Source organism: Grus americana, chromosome 4 (assembly GCF_028858705.1).
Source record: "Grus americana isolate bGruAme1 chromosome 4, bGruAme1.mat, whole genome shotgun sequence".
Classification (NCBI taxonomy): domain Eukaryota; kingdom Metazoa; phylum Chordata; class Aves; order Gruiformes; family Gruidae; genus Grus; species Grus americana.
The window spans coordinates 3,225,857-3,239,443 of NC_072855.1; the positions used below are offsets into that span (position 1 = coordinate 3,225,857).

The 13,587-nt window shown below is 53.1% G+C and overlaps 1 protein-coding gene across 4 annotated transcripts in view; it reads left to right on the top strand.

The window, feature by feature from the left end:
* LZTS3 (leucine zipper tumor suppressor family member 3) overlaps positions 1-11,117 on the top strand; it is a 54,862-nt gene extending 43,745 nt beyond the window's left edge. For all 4 annotated transcript variants that reach the window (XM_054824121.1, XM_054824118.1, XM_054824119.1 and 1 more), the window contains exon 4: positions 2,152-11,117. In XM_054824121.1, coding sequence (XP_054680096.1) covers positions 2,152-2,862 — 711 coding nt within the window. In that variant the 3' untranslated portion in view covers positions 2,863-11,117. The remainder of the gene's footprint in view (positions 1-2,151) is intronic.
* Positions 11,118-13,587: the final 2,470 nt, after the last annotated feature.

A 13,587-nucleotide genomic window follows, 5' to 3' on the forward strand; every position in this document is an offset into this window, starting at 1 on the left:
GCTTGCTGTAAAATCTCTGCAAGTTACATCCCAGAACAAGCAGGCTGCATTGTCCCACATCATGCCTCCTTACGGCCAGCTGCTCTGCCCTGCTCTTTTGTGTCTTCCAGCAAGTTAGGTCTGGAAAGGTCCCTGATTTTGCACCAGTAAAACTGCAGATGGGATTTTGATTATTTGCTTCACTGCTATAGTTCTGTCTGCAACAGCTAACCCAGTGATATTGATGTAAAGACAGGGACTCAGTTTGTGGATCAAGGCACCCAAAATTCGCAGACACTTACACTTGTTGACTTGTTGACTTGGTCTCCAGGCTCCATGGACTATACTGCCTAGATCTCTACAGCACCCAAGTAGAGGCCAAATTTTTAGTGTTTTAATCTGTAAGTTGATTCCTAATCTAAACTGTTCTTCATCATGTATTTCTCTGCCTTTTGGGAAGAGTCAGCCCACGGAGAGCACTTTCAGTAAATTATGCAGTTTTCTTAGCTAGGCAATAACTACATCACTTTAACTACAGCTAAACCAGCGTGATACGGTTCTGCATCTGCTGCAGACAAGTGCTGGTGTGGATGTGGGTAGAGTTAGGTCTGCATGGGGACCCACCACAGCTGTCAGCTCCAGGGAAAGCTGCTACCAGTAGGAGGTGGCTGGGTACGTCTTCTAGCTCTTCAGCCATTCGTAGTGAGCACTGGACTGTCCCAATAACTGAGCTTCAAGGTCTTGCTCAACATTATGCACCAGGCAAGTCCTCTATAGCAGAAAAAGGTGGAAGATGCAATGAAGGCAGTGGAGGGGAGTTTGTCTGAGGAGCATTGACCCAACTGGAGCAGAGCAGCAACGGACCTTGCAGGCATGGCAGGAAGGAGGAAAGGCCAAGCATTTCATGTGTGACAAGAGACAGGACCTTCAGGAGGACAGGACACTCTGATCTGGAGGTGGCTAAAGTCAATTTTTAATTATGCCTACGTTCTCTGATCACTGATAGTTCCATAGTGCTGCTTCCCAGCCCACACTCCTGCCAGCACAGGTCAGGACTGCTTGTCTCTGCAATTGTCCCCAGTGGATAGATCAGACCTGCCAGTGCAGAGCCCTGAAAACCACAGAGTTCATGGGAAAATGAGGGTTTGGTCATTTTTATGGTTCACTTCCAATACCCACAACTCTTCATGCAACTGTCACCTTTGGCAGACTACGCAGGTGCAGAGGAATGTCATATTGAATGGTGACACCTACGTAATGCAAATACACACTGCGGCCAGGGTATTTCCACTGGGCTGGTGTACCCTACCACATGGGTGAGACCTGAACCAGTCGGGGTGAAACCTGAAACTCCACTGCCCGAGGACGGTGCATGGTAGTCCCACTTCAGCAAGGGTGGGTTGCAGGTCTCTCCTCGATCTTTTGGCAGCAGAGCTGTCACTCTTCATGCTCTGCCCCAAAAGAATGAAATAGTGGATTAAATAGTTCCAGTTATTAAATATTAAAATTATGTATATTAAATATTAAATAGCTATTAAATAGTTCCTGGACTGTCCTCAGTGAAATGAACCCTAAAATTTAATTGACTGGGTTCTTCAGGAGTCTTTGGGAAGGAAAGCATCATAGGACAAGTAAGTAACATCTACTGTCTCTGCTTCCTGTCCTACACTCCCAGTGCTCAGGTGAGCCCGGGTGGTCTGTGGGTCTGAGATGCTTCTGTCTCAGCCTCGTTCAAGGTCCAGATCCCATTGAGGTCAGTGGGGAAACTGCTGAGAGCAGAAGGTTTCGGGTCAAGCACCGCAGGCTTGTGGCTAGGTGAGTAAGATGAATGCAGGGAGGGAAGCATCGGTGTCCTCTCAACACTGCTGAGGACCACAGCACTTAGCTGTTTGGTCAACTCCAGCTGGGAACAGAATCAGGTCCCTGAGACCCATGAAGAAACACCAAATTTCCCCCACAAATGTGAGGACAAGCTCTAGGTCCCTGGCATGGTCTGGGTCCTGGCGAAGGCTGGAACTCAGTCCTTGAGCAGTGTCGCTGGCTGTCCCCTCCGTTACCTGAGCCTCCTGCCAACGCGAGGCCATGCAGATGTTTCATGGGCAGCATGGGGGACAAGCAGCAGTGGCAGCTCCTCACTGCCTTCCTCCTGCCTCATGGATGCTCTCCCCGCAGGTGTGCCAGAAGGCGGGTGAGATCTCCCTGCTCAAGCAGCAGCTGAAGGACTCCCAGGCAGACGTCTCTCAGAAGCTGAATGAGATCGTGGGACTGCGGTCACAGCTCAAGGAAGGTAAGAACTTCCTACGGGAGAAGGAGGAGCAGATCCTCACCCTGAAGGACTCCTACAGCTCCAAAAGCGTCAACCTGGAGATCTGCGAGAGCGAGCTGCAGCGGAAGATGAGCGAGGTCCAGGTGCTGAGGGAAAAACTGAACCACTGTGAGCTGGAGGTCTCCGGCCTGAAACGGACACTTGCCAGCATGGGACCTCCGGGGCCTTTTGGTGGGGACCTTGGTGAGAAGCTGCGGGACCCGCTGGCCTGTGAGAGCGATGAAGCCAAGATGCAGCGGCAGAGCGAGGACAGCGTCAACACGCTGCGGAAGGAGGTGGAGCGGCTCCAGACGGAGCTGAAGCTGGAGCGGCAGCAGCGGGAGCAGCAGGTGATGGACTTCGAGGAGGAGCGGCGCACATGGCAAGAAGAAAAGGAGAAAGTCATCAAGTACCAGAAGCAGCTGCAACTGAACTACGTGGAGATGTACCAGAAGAACCAGCTCCTGGAGCACAAGGTGAATGAGATGAACACGAAGGCCACCAGCCCCCCGCACACCGAGGAGAAAAAACCATGGACTCCCTCCAGACTCGAGCGAATAGAGTCCACCGAGATCTGAGGTGGGACCAAGACAATACAACGTAATTTTTTTATTGCTGTGCATGTACTACCTACTCAAGCCAGTGATCTTCCGAAGGATAATATGCTACCGTAGGAGTGGTGTGAGTCTGCTTGCACCAAGCTCCGTCACCCTTACTCTATACTTCTGTGCTCTGTAGGTAAAATAACTGTGGATGTGCGTTGTTTTTCTATCGATAATGCGACATCTCTTTTGGTTTTTTTCCTAGTACAGCTGGTGAGGGTCAATTGGCTCTTTTGTAATCTGCCGTGACTGTTACTTCGTTAGAGGCTGCCATTCCCTCTCCTACAATTCACTCCTTTTTGGTTGGTTGTTTTGGAGGGTTGTATTTGGTTTCTTTGGTTTTCCAAGTATTTACGTGCAGCAAAACAGTTCAAAGTGGCAGGGTTTTTTTCAGGGCATTTTTAGCCACATTGGCTAATGGAGCAAAGCTCTCGGGATCACGAGCAAACTCACTGTTCTGCATCAAGTATCCTGTCTAGACGGTGGTCTTAGTGAAGTCAGTGGGAGGTTGGCCACTGATTTCAGTGAAACCAGACATATCTCTGCCAGATGACTCCCTCTTGCCAGACCATGGCTACCATGGTTGCAAGAGGTTAGGACATCCTTGAGGAGCAGGATGAGCCTTTCCTGGTAACATAAGCCAACAAGGAATGATCACCCAGCAGGAGCCTCTTTGGAGGCTCAGCAGAGCTTGACATATGCTGCGTTTTCATTTCTTTGTGGTTTATTTCTGCAGTTCCACTTCTCTCCTGGGTTGTGACCAGCCCTGGGAGTAGAAATACCCTCCCACCTCTGCCTTGGTCCCCTTATTCTTACCGTATACTCAAGCTGGCTACAGCAAGAAAAAAACCCTTGGAAATCCAAGCTAGTTTCCCTTCCCAAGAGCCCTCTTACTTCCCAAAGTCAATGGAATCAAGGTTTGGGGAAGCCTCCAAACCTGTGGGATGTTTATGCAAACTGAAGCTTTAGCAATTTGCCCAACAGTGGGCAATTGTGCTACCACATTCCCAACTGAGCGATGCTGCGGTGCACTCTCTCTGTCCGGGGTCTAGTTAAAAAAATGGCATCCGAGCCTCACTCAGGAGTTGCAGTGAGCACATATCAGCATTACCGCTAGACTGCAACGGGGCGAGCGTTAGCCTTCAGTACAGCCGTTTCAAACAGCACCCATAGCGATCCCACCTGCTATCATGTATTCCAGGGACAGAGATAACACAGGCCTAGCTTAAGAAAATATTCAACTACTAACTCTGAGCATGAAAGCAGTCAGAAGAAGGAAAAATGCTTAAGATCACGCAAGTGCTTATGCCCTGGCAGAATAATAACCAAATCCTACATGCACGGTCACTGAGAATGGTGCAGGCATCAAAAACCAGCATTCAGCTTTAGAAGGTGGGCAAGGTGGGTCTGTCTCTCCCTTTCACAGACACTTTTTTTACCGTGACCCACAACAAAGCATAAAAAATGTTACAAAGCGGGGTTTGCACTGACTGGGCAGTGGCCAAAGGACCAGCGCAAGTGGGAATTTCAGCTCTTTGTCCTAGGGAGCAGCTAGAAGAACAAAACTAGAATTAGCACCAGGATGTCTTGGGATGTCTGTGTGAGGTGACTCCAGGGAGAGTTTGGCCAGATCACGTTTCATCTGCATACAAAGGAAGAACGTCAGGGCGTTGAGGGGCTGAAGACCTTCCAAACAAAAGCCCTGAAGCTACTCATTTTCCATGTTCCCTTCCCGAAAAGCTCTTCCCTTCCCATCACCAGGTCTGACCTTCAAGTTGGCATCAAACATTGTGGCGAGCTCCAGACCGAGCAAAAAGGCTGAGCAGGAGAGAGGAGATTCCAGTTAGTCCCACCAATCTCCAGCCAAAGTCAACAGACAGTATTACTGGGCAGGAACTGTTGGTGGCTGGCAGTGATCCCTGGAGCTGTAGAAAATGGAGATGTGCAATGAGATCAGGGCGTTCCAAGACCCTAGTTGAGGACACCTGGCTTTTCCCACCACTTCTGCCCGTGGCTTTGGAGCTGGAGGAAGACACAACCCATCAGCCTGGAAAATGCCAGGGCGGCTTAGGCTAAGCCCCTCTCACCACACCGGCCATAGAAAGGGGGACTAGGTCAGGTTTGACCCCCGAAAGATGTGGAGAAGAGTCCCACTATGAATCCTGCAGATGCTCCAGTGCTCTTGGACATCAGCCTGCACAGCCCACCGAGGAAGGAGTGCAGCTGCCTGCCAGTGCCACCCAGCAGCAGACTTTGCCACGCCAAGGGAGACACCCACATGTGCTGCGCAAACTTACACTTGGCCAGGCAAATCCTAGAGCTTCCTCCGTTCCATCATTCACTGGGCCTTTAAGATGGAGTCAAACATCCCGCAGCGTCAGGGTTGCAGATCTGGTGTCTTGCGTCGTCTCGGCTTTCTGTGCCTCTCTTTCCACATCAGATAAACCCACGCTGTCTTCCTTCCCAAAGCACTTGTGAGGCAGCCGTGCTTGTGAAGGGCTTTGCAGTCCTTGGGCAAAAGAGCAAATCATAGAGAAATTGCAAGAGGCTTGGTCTCAGATGGTTGTATGGTGTTTTTGAGGCCACCACATGAAAAGCAATCCCAACAGCAAGTGCCCTCACCAGAAGATGGGTCCAATAACCCGGAGGGTCATTTCCACCTTTGGTCCTCCTGGCCCCAGTGGCGTTGAGGTTGGTTTCCCACTAACCATTGCAGAAACCAGCATTTCAGTCGGTGGCTCAAGAACACCCAGAGTGATTGAGTTTCAAGGATCTGCCCTTGAGGAGGTGTACACCACAATTTCCTGCTGCATTAACACTCAAGAGGAATGGACACTGACATCACCCTGTGGGTCACCTCACTAGAGCTCCTGGCTAATCCACAGGCAGGAGAAGCAGGGGCTTGTCTGGCCTCCCCACATACCTTGATCCAGTCAGCTGCAGCCAACTAAACCCTCCAGCATGCCAGGTTTGCTCCATCATCTTTTTCCTAGATCTTTTTTGCAGTGGTGCCCGGACTGAGTGTGTCTTGATGGACCCAGTGAAACCTGGAGGCATACGGGTTTGTCCAACTGCTGGAGGGTGCTAGACTGCCCAGGGACTCTATGGCCTCACAGTGCATCCACCAGGGACTGCAGAGCTCCTTGGGATGGAGCAGGAGCGGCAAGGAGAGATTTTTCACCTTAGAGGAGGAAAGGTACACTCCCTTCACCTTCACCTTCTTCTTCACTGCATCACTTTGATCTAGAGTTTTGATCCAGATCTAAGCAACCTCAACTGTGGTCATTCCCTGGATGACAGAGAAGCCTTCCAGACACCCACTGAGATGCTGTGCTCCTGATGATGGTTTTCCCTCTCTTGGGATTCGCCCGGCATCCACCAAGCCTTCAGCTGTCCTGCAGAAACCACCTCCTATGCTATGGTGACATAAAATACAGATGTTTTTGGCAAGTGACCCAGCCAAACTGCCATGATTCCTGCTCTTCAGGAATCGTCCCCACAACCGGATGCACTGCTCCCCATCACATCCTCTCCCATGTGCTAGCACTGTGTGGCCACATGCTGGTAACCGCCCTCTCTTGGAGGTGACTGTCCTTTACCCAGCAGAGATGGAGCAAAGTGATGGAGAGACACCTGGGTTCCTGTTGTTTGTACTCAGATCTGGCCCAGACAGGAGCTCGCCTAGTTCTTTCCAGACCTCAACACTTTTACCCGCTAACTGGATGAAGTCTCCCATCACCAGCTTGGTCTGCGTTGAGGCCCTGGGGTCTTAGCCTTGGAGCAAGATAGCCAAGAAGTGCCAGACTGGTGTTTTGATGACTTATCCTGGGAATGGCCAAGGAGGTTGACGTCTCATCTCCTAGAGGCTCAGGCAGGGCTCATAAAATGTTTCTGTCCCATGAAACTCACCTCAGAGTTTGGGCTTGACCATAACCCTCCACCTTTGCTCAGCCAGCTCTGGAGCTGATGGCATTCGGTGTGACGTAAATCTCCAAGTACTGCCCTCAGAATCTCGCACATGGTTAGTGTCTCCACTGAAACAAGAAGTCATCTCTAATCTGCCGTTAGCCAACAGCAAAAGCTGTGGTGACAAGGGTCTCAGGTCAGTTGCCCACACGTGGGGTCCAAGGACATTAGAGATGCTCTGGGATACCTGACACAAGGGGCTGGCCAATATGATCCAAGACCTGTGGGAGAGCCAGGCCACTGGTGAGAAGACCTGGAGCATCTCTAGTGGCACATCACCCATGTGCGGGCAACCAAGTCATGCTCCAGGCATGTCCATATGGTCATTATATGAGCAAACAGAAGACACTGATCAGCTCCAGCAATTTCCATCCATAAGGAACTGGGCTAAGCAAGCTATCCTGGCACCAGGGAAGGTCTAAGCAGCCCGTCTTACCACTTGCTGTGAGTAGGGTTGCTTTGCTCCACCACCACTTCGAGGTTGGTTGCTGCCGCTGTAAGACGCTAGCTCCCCTCGCCCTGCCAGCACTCCTGTCTCTCCCCGGGTGTGAACACCGCAACCATCGCGTGGTGTTGTGCTTCACACAGTCCCACTTAGCTTCTGCCACTCTCTTGTGGCAGCCGGCTGCACCGTTCCTGCTGTCGTTGGCATCATGCCGGAGGAAGATCACCTCCAGGATTCCGCACTCAAGATAGGAACCGAATTGTTGCTCTTATGCTGCTACGTTATACGGAGACAAGTGTACTTGGATGTAAATAACAGCCCAGCTCTGTATATACAATGATTAAATGAAGAGACAAGAAAGCTCTGTGGCTTCTATATTGGTGAGCGGGACTACCAGTAGCAGCCGATGCTGCGTTCGAGTGCTGAGCGCTACATGGAGGGTGCTCAGCACCTCCTGAGCTTTTGCTGGCTGCAGTGGAAATGGGGGGTGCTCAGCACCTCCCAGGAAGGCAATCTGCTTGGGTCTGGCTCTGACAGAGCAGCCTGGTGTTACTCTGTCCTGCTTCGATGCTTGCTGTCATCCTGAGCCAGGATTTGCAGTTGTCCCCTGGTTAAGGCTGAAGTCCCCTCTGCCCATCCTCGTGTCACACCACAACCCCTTGCAGACAGCGGCTCCCAGCCGTGTCCCCCTTGGGCCCTGCTGCCCATGAGCTCTGCCCATGGGAAGGACCAACCCACCCCACTTCTGCCCCTCGCAGTGGCACTTTATAGCTTGCTCAAGACATCGAGCTCATGAGCAACTTGACCAAAGATCTCCGGAGGGTGTTGGACTCCATGCTGGGAGGCGCCTCCCAGCTTTCTTGGAGAGGGATGAGGCTGGTGTGGGCTGGGAAGGGGGAACGAGAGCTGGCAGGGGACAGGAGAGGGTTTGGATTTCCCTGTGTCTCACCTGGGAACATTTGCAGGTCCATGAGGAACCTTTCCTGTGCTAGGTAGGACAGGGTACAAAGGAGTTCCTGGGTGAGCTGACTGTCCCCAGTAGGTTACACCAGTATCCTCCATGGCCGTGCCAACTAGCTCCATGTGTTGCCCAGGCAAAGTGTGGACCAGGGGCTGTTCCCAGGAGGCAGGATGGATGTAATTCTCCTCTTTTACTGGGGAGAAGAGAGGGTGCATGCCAAGCCATTACACTTGTCTTCAGGGAGACAGATCTCCTCTGTGGATGTTGCTACAGGGTCCGGTCAAGGGCTTGTTCCGGCTCAGTGTGAATTAGTCAGTAAAATGTGTATCCTGATGGCTGGTGGTCCTGCTGGCTGCCCCCTTGGTGTCCTCTCCCCAGCTCACTCCAGGGCATCATCAGCACCCTCCTTAACAGGGAACCATCTTCCAAGGTCAAGGCGCCATGGTCTTGGCTTCTCCTGCTCAGGGTGCTGACGGCATCCCTGCCCACCTTAGCTCCATGAAAGCTCCTGAACCTGGTCCCAGCCTTGGCAAACGGAGCATGAGATCATGCTCCTCCACCCACAGTGCTCCTGTGGATGGGTGCTTGGGTGGGTCTGGGTCTCAGGCACATGCCTCTGCTCCACAGCCGTACTAAGCCTTCTCTGCTCCGTTCCTACCAAGACCATGAAATTCTGCTGACGTGCAGTGACAGCCCTCGCTTCTGTCCTGCATGGGAGCAGGTCCAACTTGCCGTTATTCTAACCCAACCCTTCAGCTGGTCTTGAAAGCCACTTTCTAGATTTATTTTTCATCAAGACCCCTTGCTAAAGATCTGCTCATCATGTTGCCTGTGTCCTGCTACTCCTCTTTCCCAGCTCTCCAGACTCTCCTGCCTCATTTTAGATCATCCTGTTGTCCCAGGAGCAGTCAGTGCCTCTCCCAGTATTCTCCCTGATACGTCTGAACAAGCTGGAACTGAAGCCCAAAGCCCCCTCTGAGAGTTGTGTGTCCCAACACTGCCCTCAGAGGAGCTTTCTAGATTACTGATCCCCACCTCTTCTCTCCTTCATTCTCATGTCATCTAGATCATCCCTGCTTTACCTCCAAGAACAATCTTGCTTCTTGCTGAAGGACATCCCCACATCACTTGAGATGACTGCATGGGGCTTCACACCACCGCAACATCACGCCCAGTCAGCTCTGGGGCTTCCCTGGTCCCTCCACTCTCTGGAAAGACAGGGATGAGGGGTCTACAAGTGCCCCTGGTACGTGCGGGCATGCAGCACCCATGCCACCTGCTCTCCAGTGTATCAAGGGGCTGGGTCACATCCAGCTGTTTGCAGATGTTGGCTACCTAATAGGATGTTCTGTGCTGGCTGTGCAATGGTCAGCAACACCAGAAATGAGCTTCTGCATTTTCAGGATAAGCCTCCTCCCTGGTTCTCCCAGTGAAGGGGATCGTGTCAGGTCTGGAGCCTGAGACAAGCTCCGACACGCAGGGTTGTGTTTTCACGGCTCTTTCACGGATCTCTTTTCTCAGGCAGAAAGTCTCTGCTTTCTGTCACAAAGCAATAGGTTTTTCTAGAGAAATTTAAAAGGGAATATTCCCAACTCTGATACCTGCAGGCAAGCCAATGTTCCCTTGAATACCTTCATAGCTCCAGCCCTGGGCTCTCCTCCTTCGGAAGGGGATGCGAGCTCCAGTCTGGCTCCAAATAATCACCAATGGTTTGAGCTTGGAGGTCCCCATTCGTCCGGAGAGTCCAAAGCTGCCCATATCCAGCAGGCCACCAGTCCGGGTCCCCAGGAGGTGCGGTCCATCCCCCTCTGGTGCCCATCCCATGACTGTTACTGGGTCCCTGCAGCGGGTCTTCTCCATTAGCTCACACATACGGGAGCCGCTGGGTCCCCCGTGGTGTCTGAGCTCAGAGAGTCACATCTGGTGACAGCCAGACACCGGTGGGAGACCATGGCACCGGCTCTGCCGTTCCTGGGAGCCAGGCTGTCCTGGGAGCCCTCTCGGAGGAGAAGGTCCCCTTTCCCCCAGGGGTGGCACGTGGGTTCCCTTCCAGTGGCCGAAGGGAGCAAAACGTGCTCGGGCAGAGCTCCACCACCGGTGTGAAAGCGTTCCGCCACCGGTGCAAAGAAATGCTGCACAACCGGCCAATGTGTCTATGCAGTCCCTTTCCACGCAGCGGCGTCCCCGCAGAGCCCAGCCCAGGGCTGGAGCTCCTCCAAGGTGTCTTTGTTTGCACTCACTCGGACCTGGTAAACGCTGTGAGCCGAGAGGAATCCCTCTTGGTCTTTGCCTTGCACCGGGCAGTACGCTTGTGAGGGTTTCCTCACCCTAAATCGATGCACGTCGCTTAGTCACCTGTCTTTGCGTCTGTTCTCCAGCAGATCAATAGGTATGTGTGTGTGTGTGTGTCCCCAAAAAAAAAACAAACACCACAAAACCCCAGAACGTCAGGTCGGGCCAGCCGGTGCCCCCGAGCAAGCCTGCTGTCTGATTTCACCAGCAATAAAAGCCCCACGGAGGAGCGGCCGGAGCTCTCCGCTGCCGATCCACCGCCGGGTGAGCTGCAGGCTGTGTCTGTGTGTAGGACCTCTGCATTAGACCCTTCGTCCAAGGTTTTGGACCCACCCAACTGTAAATTCAATCCCAGCCTTGTGCTTTCTTTCCTCTTGTTCGTTTTTTGATGCCTCGGTCTCTCTCTGCTTTTACTGTGAATTCAAACCAGAAGTGTTCTGAACTCGACTCTTGTTACTGTTTTGTTTCTGCGTTGACTGTTGCTGGTTCTCCGAACTGCGTTTAATGAGACTTTGCAAAAAAAAAAAAATTAAAAAAAAAATATATATATACTTAAAAAAAATAAAATATTTAATAAAGAACTCCATACAGTTGCGTGTCTCTCCTGTCCACTGCTCACTTCCAAACACCGTTCTCTTGACTTTGCCTCTGGTCAGTGTATTTAAACACAAGAGGTTGAAAAAGAAAGAGATAAAACGCAGCTTTCTGGGATTTTTGTACAGCGAAGGTGTATCCATTTTGGAAATTCTTGTTAAAACTATACCACACTTCCCAATCTACTGCTAGTCTGTTGTATGTTTCCATCGGGTTATCAAGATGTGAAGAGCTACTGCCTTTGCGATTTTCTACAGTGAATATATATATATCTGTACAGAGGTATGTATATATATAAATATATATGAAAATCTATATGTATACGTATCTCTCACTCTCCTATCTCTACCTGACTGTGAAGGATTTTTATTGGGCAAAATAAAATGGAGAAAGGCCCCGTTTTAAAAACCCGACTGCGTGTGGCTTGTCTGGTTGTGTTGCAGGTGGGAGGAGCAGCAAAACCCACGTGGGATTTTGGGAGGGACCTGCAGCCGGGCTGGGGAACCTCAGGGAAGTGGCTCCGCGGGGGAAGACCAAAGCTCCGACACGGCAGCACCCTCCGGTCGAGACCTTCTGTCCCAGAGGATGAAGAGCAGCCCACAAGCAGCCCATGAGCTGATGGGACGCTCCCCAGCCCCGCTTTCCTGGGGCACAAGGGCTGCTCAGGCTCCTCAGGCGCTTGAGAACAAGCACCACAAGGCCATGCTGGTGGCCACAGGGCTGGACGTCTGTGCTCGAGGTCTCACCCTAGTCCATAGCTCAGATCCCCACGGATGTGTCCCAGGGCTGAGACAGAGATGGGCTTCCCATGGGTCCCACAGTCGTGGCGTCTCCCAGCCCCACGCGGGTGTCCAAGACCTCCCAACACCCACGTCGGTGACTGAATTGCTCCCATGCCAGGCTCAAACCTGGTGATTTCCAGGTGAGGACACACTGCGGGGAAGACAAGACCCAGGTGGAGACGCCAGGCAATGCTGCTGGAGCCAGCCATAGTGGTGGGAACCCAGCACGAATGAATTCCCCTTCCCTCCCGCACCGAGACCTCGCTCGGAGCGGCCACGTCTCCCATTGCTGCATCTCTCTGGGGCTCCCACAGCTCTGGGGAGCTGGGGCCGGGAGGCGGGGGATGTCCATCCACGGGCATCCCCACGCTGGGCTGGAGAACAGGGCTGTTCCCCCGGCACGAGCCCTTCGCGTGGCTGAAGGAGCAGAAAATACAGTCAAAAAGCATCAAATTCATATTGGATCCCCGGGTGCTGGGGTGGGGAGGAGGTTTGGGAGGCTGACCCCAGGCTGAGCTACCCTTTGCCTTCCCTCACAACCAGGGAGTTAACGCAATGTCCAAAACGTCCTGCCAAATTGCAGGCTTTTGCTCAAACGAATCCATCCCCAGCTGCTTTGTCAGCATCATATTAAAGCAACAATCAGATCAACATTTATTTTTCTTAAAAAACAAAAACAAAAGCAAAAACCCAAACAAATCCAGGACTTTTCCCAAGACCAGCTTTGCTAGAAACGTCTCTGGCACTCTCACGACGAAGCTGATGACTCTCAGGGCAAAGTAAGCTTGTCGGGGATTCGATGGTTTCCCTCAGACCAGGTTTAAGGTCCAAGGTGCCATCAGCGATGCAAGGCTTTTATTACAGGTCACGGCAGCAACCAGCGTGGCTCTCCTCCAGCTCCATTTGGTCTCCTACAGATGTTGTTTCCTCAGCTGCCAGAGGACAAAAGGCTGATGCAAAATAAGCGGAAAAAGGAAATTCACCTGGCACGAGGATTAGGAAGGGATGCAAGCGCTTAGTACCACTGCCTACGTGCCAAGCTTAACGCACTCCCACGCTCCAACGTTACTTAATCACCGTTTGCCAAGGGGCGAAGCCCGCCGCTGACAGCAGAGAGGCGCCCGGGCACCGCGGGGCCGCGAATATTTGAAATATTCAAAAGCCATCTGGCTACGGTGCCGGGCAAGCGGCTCTGGGTGGCCCCGCTCGAGCAGGGGACTGCACCAGGTGTCCTCCGGAGGTCCCTTCCTACCTCGCCCACTCCCATCCTGTCCGTAGGGCTGCAAGGAGGGGCGCCGGCAGAGGCGTGCACCGCCCCAGCCCCCGCTGCTCCGGCCGCCAGCCAGAATCCTCTCATCGCCCCCCCTCCCCCCGGGCCGGGCCCTGCCCGCCACCAGCAGCCTCCCCTTGTGAGGTGGGGCTGCCCCGGCAGACCCTGCGCGCCACCGGGGGGACGGGCCCAGCCAGGCCTGTGGGGCCCGGGCCCCGGCTCCTGGGGCGGGGGGGGGGGAGCTGCTCCTGCAGGCTGTGGCCCAGCTCCCCGGGGCAGCCGTGACGCCTCACAGCCGGTCCCCGGGGCACCCTCCGGGCCCGCGGCCACCGCAGCTCAGGCGGTCCCCGGGTGGTGGGGCCCAGGGGCGGCACCGAGCAGCCGAACCGGC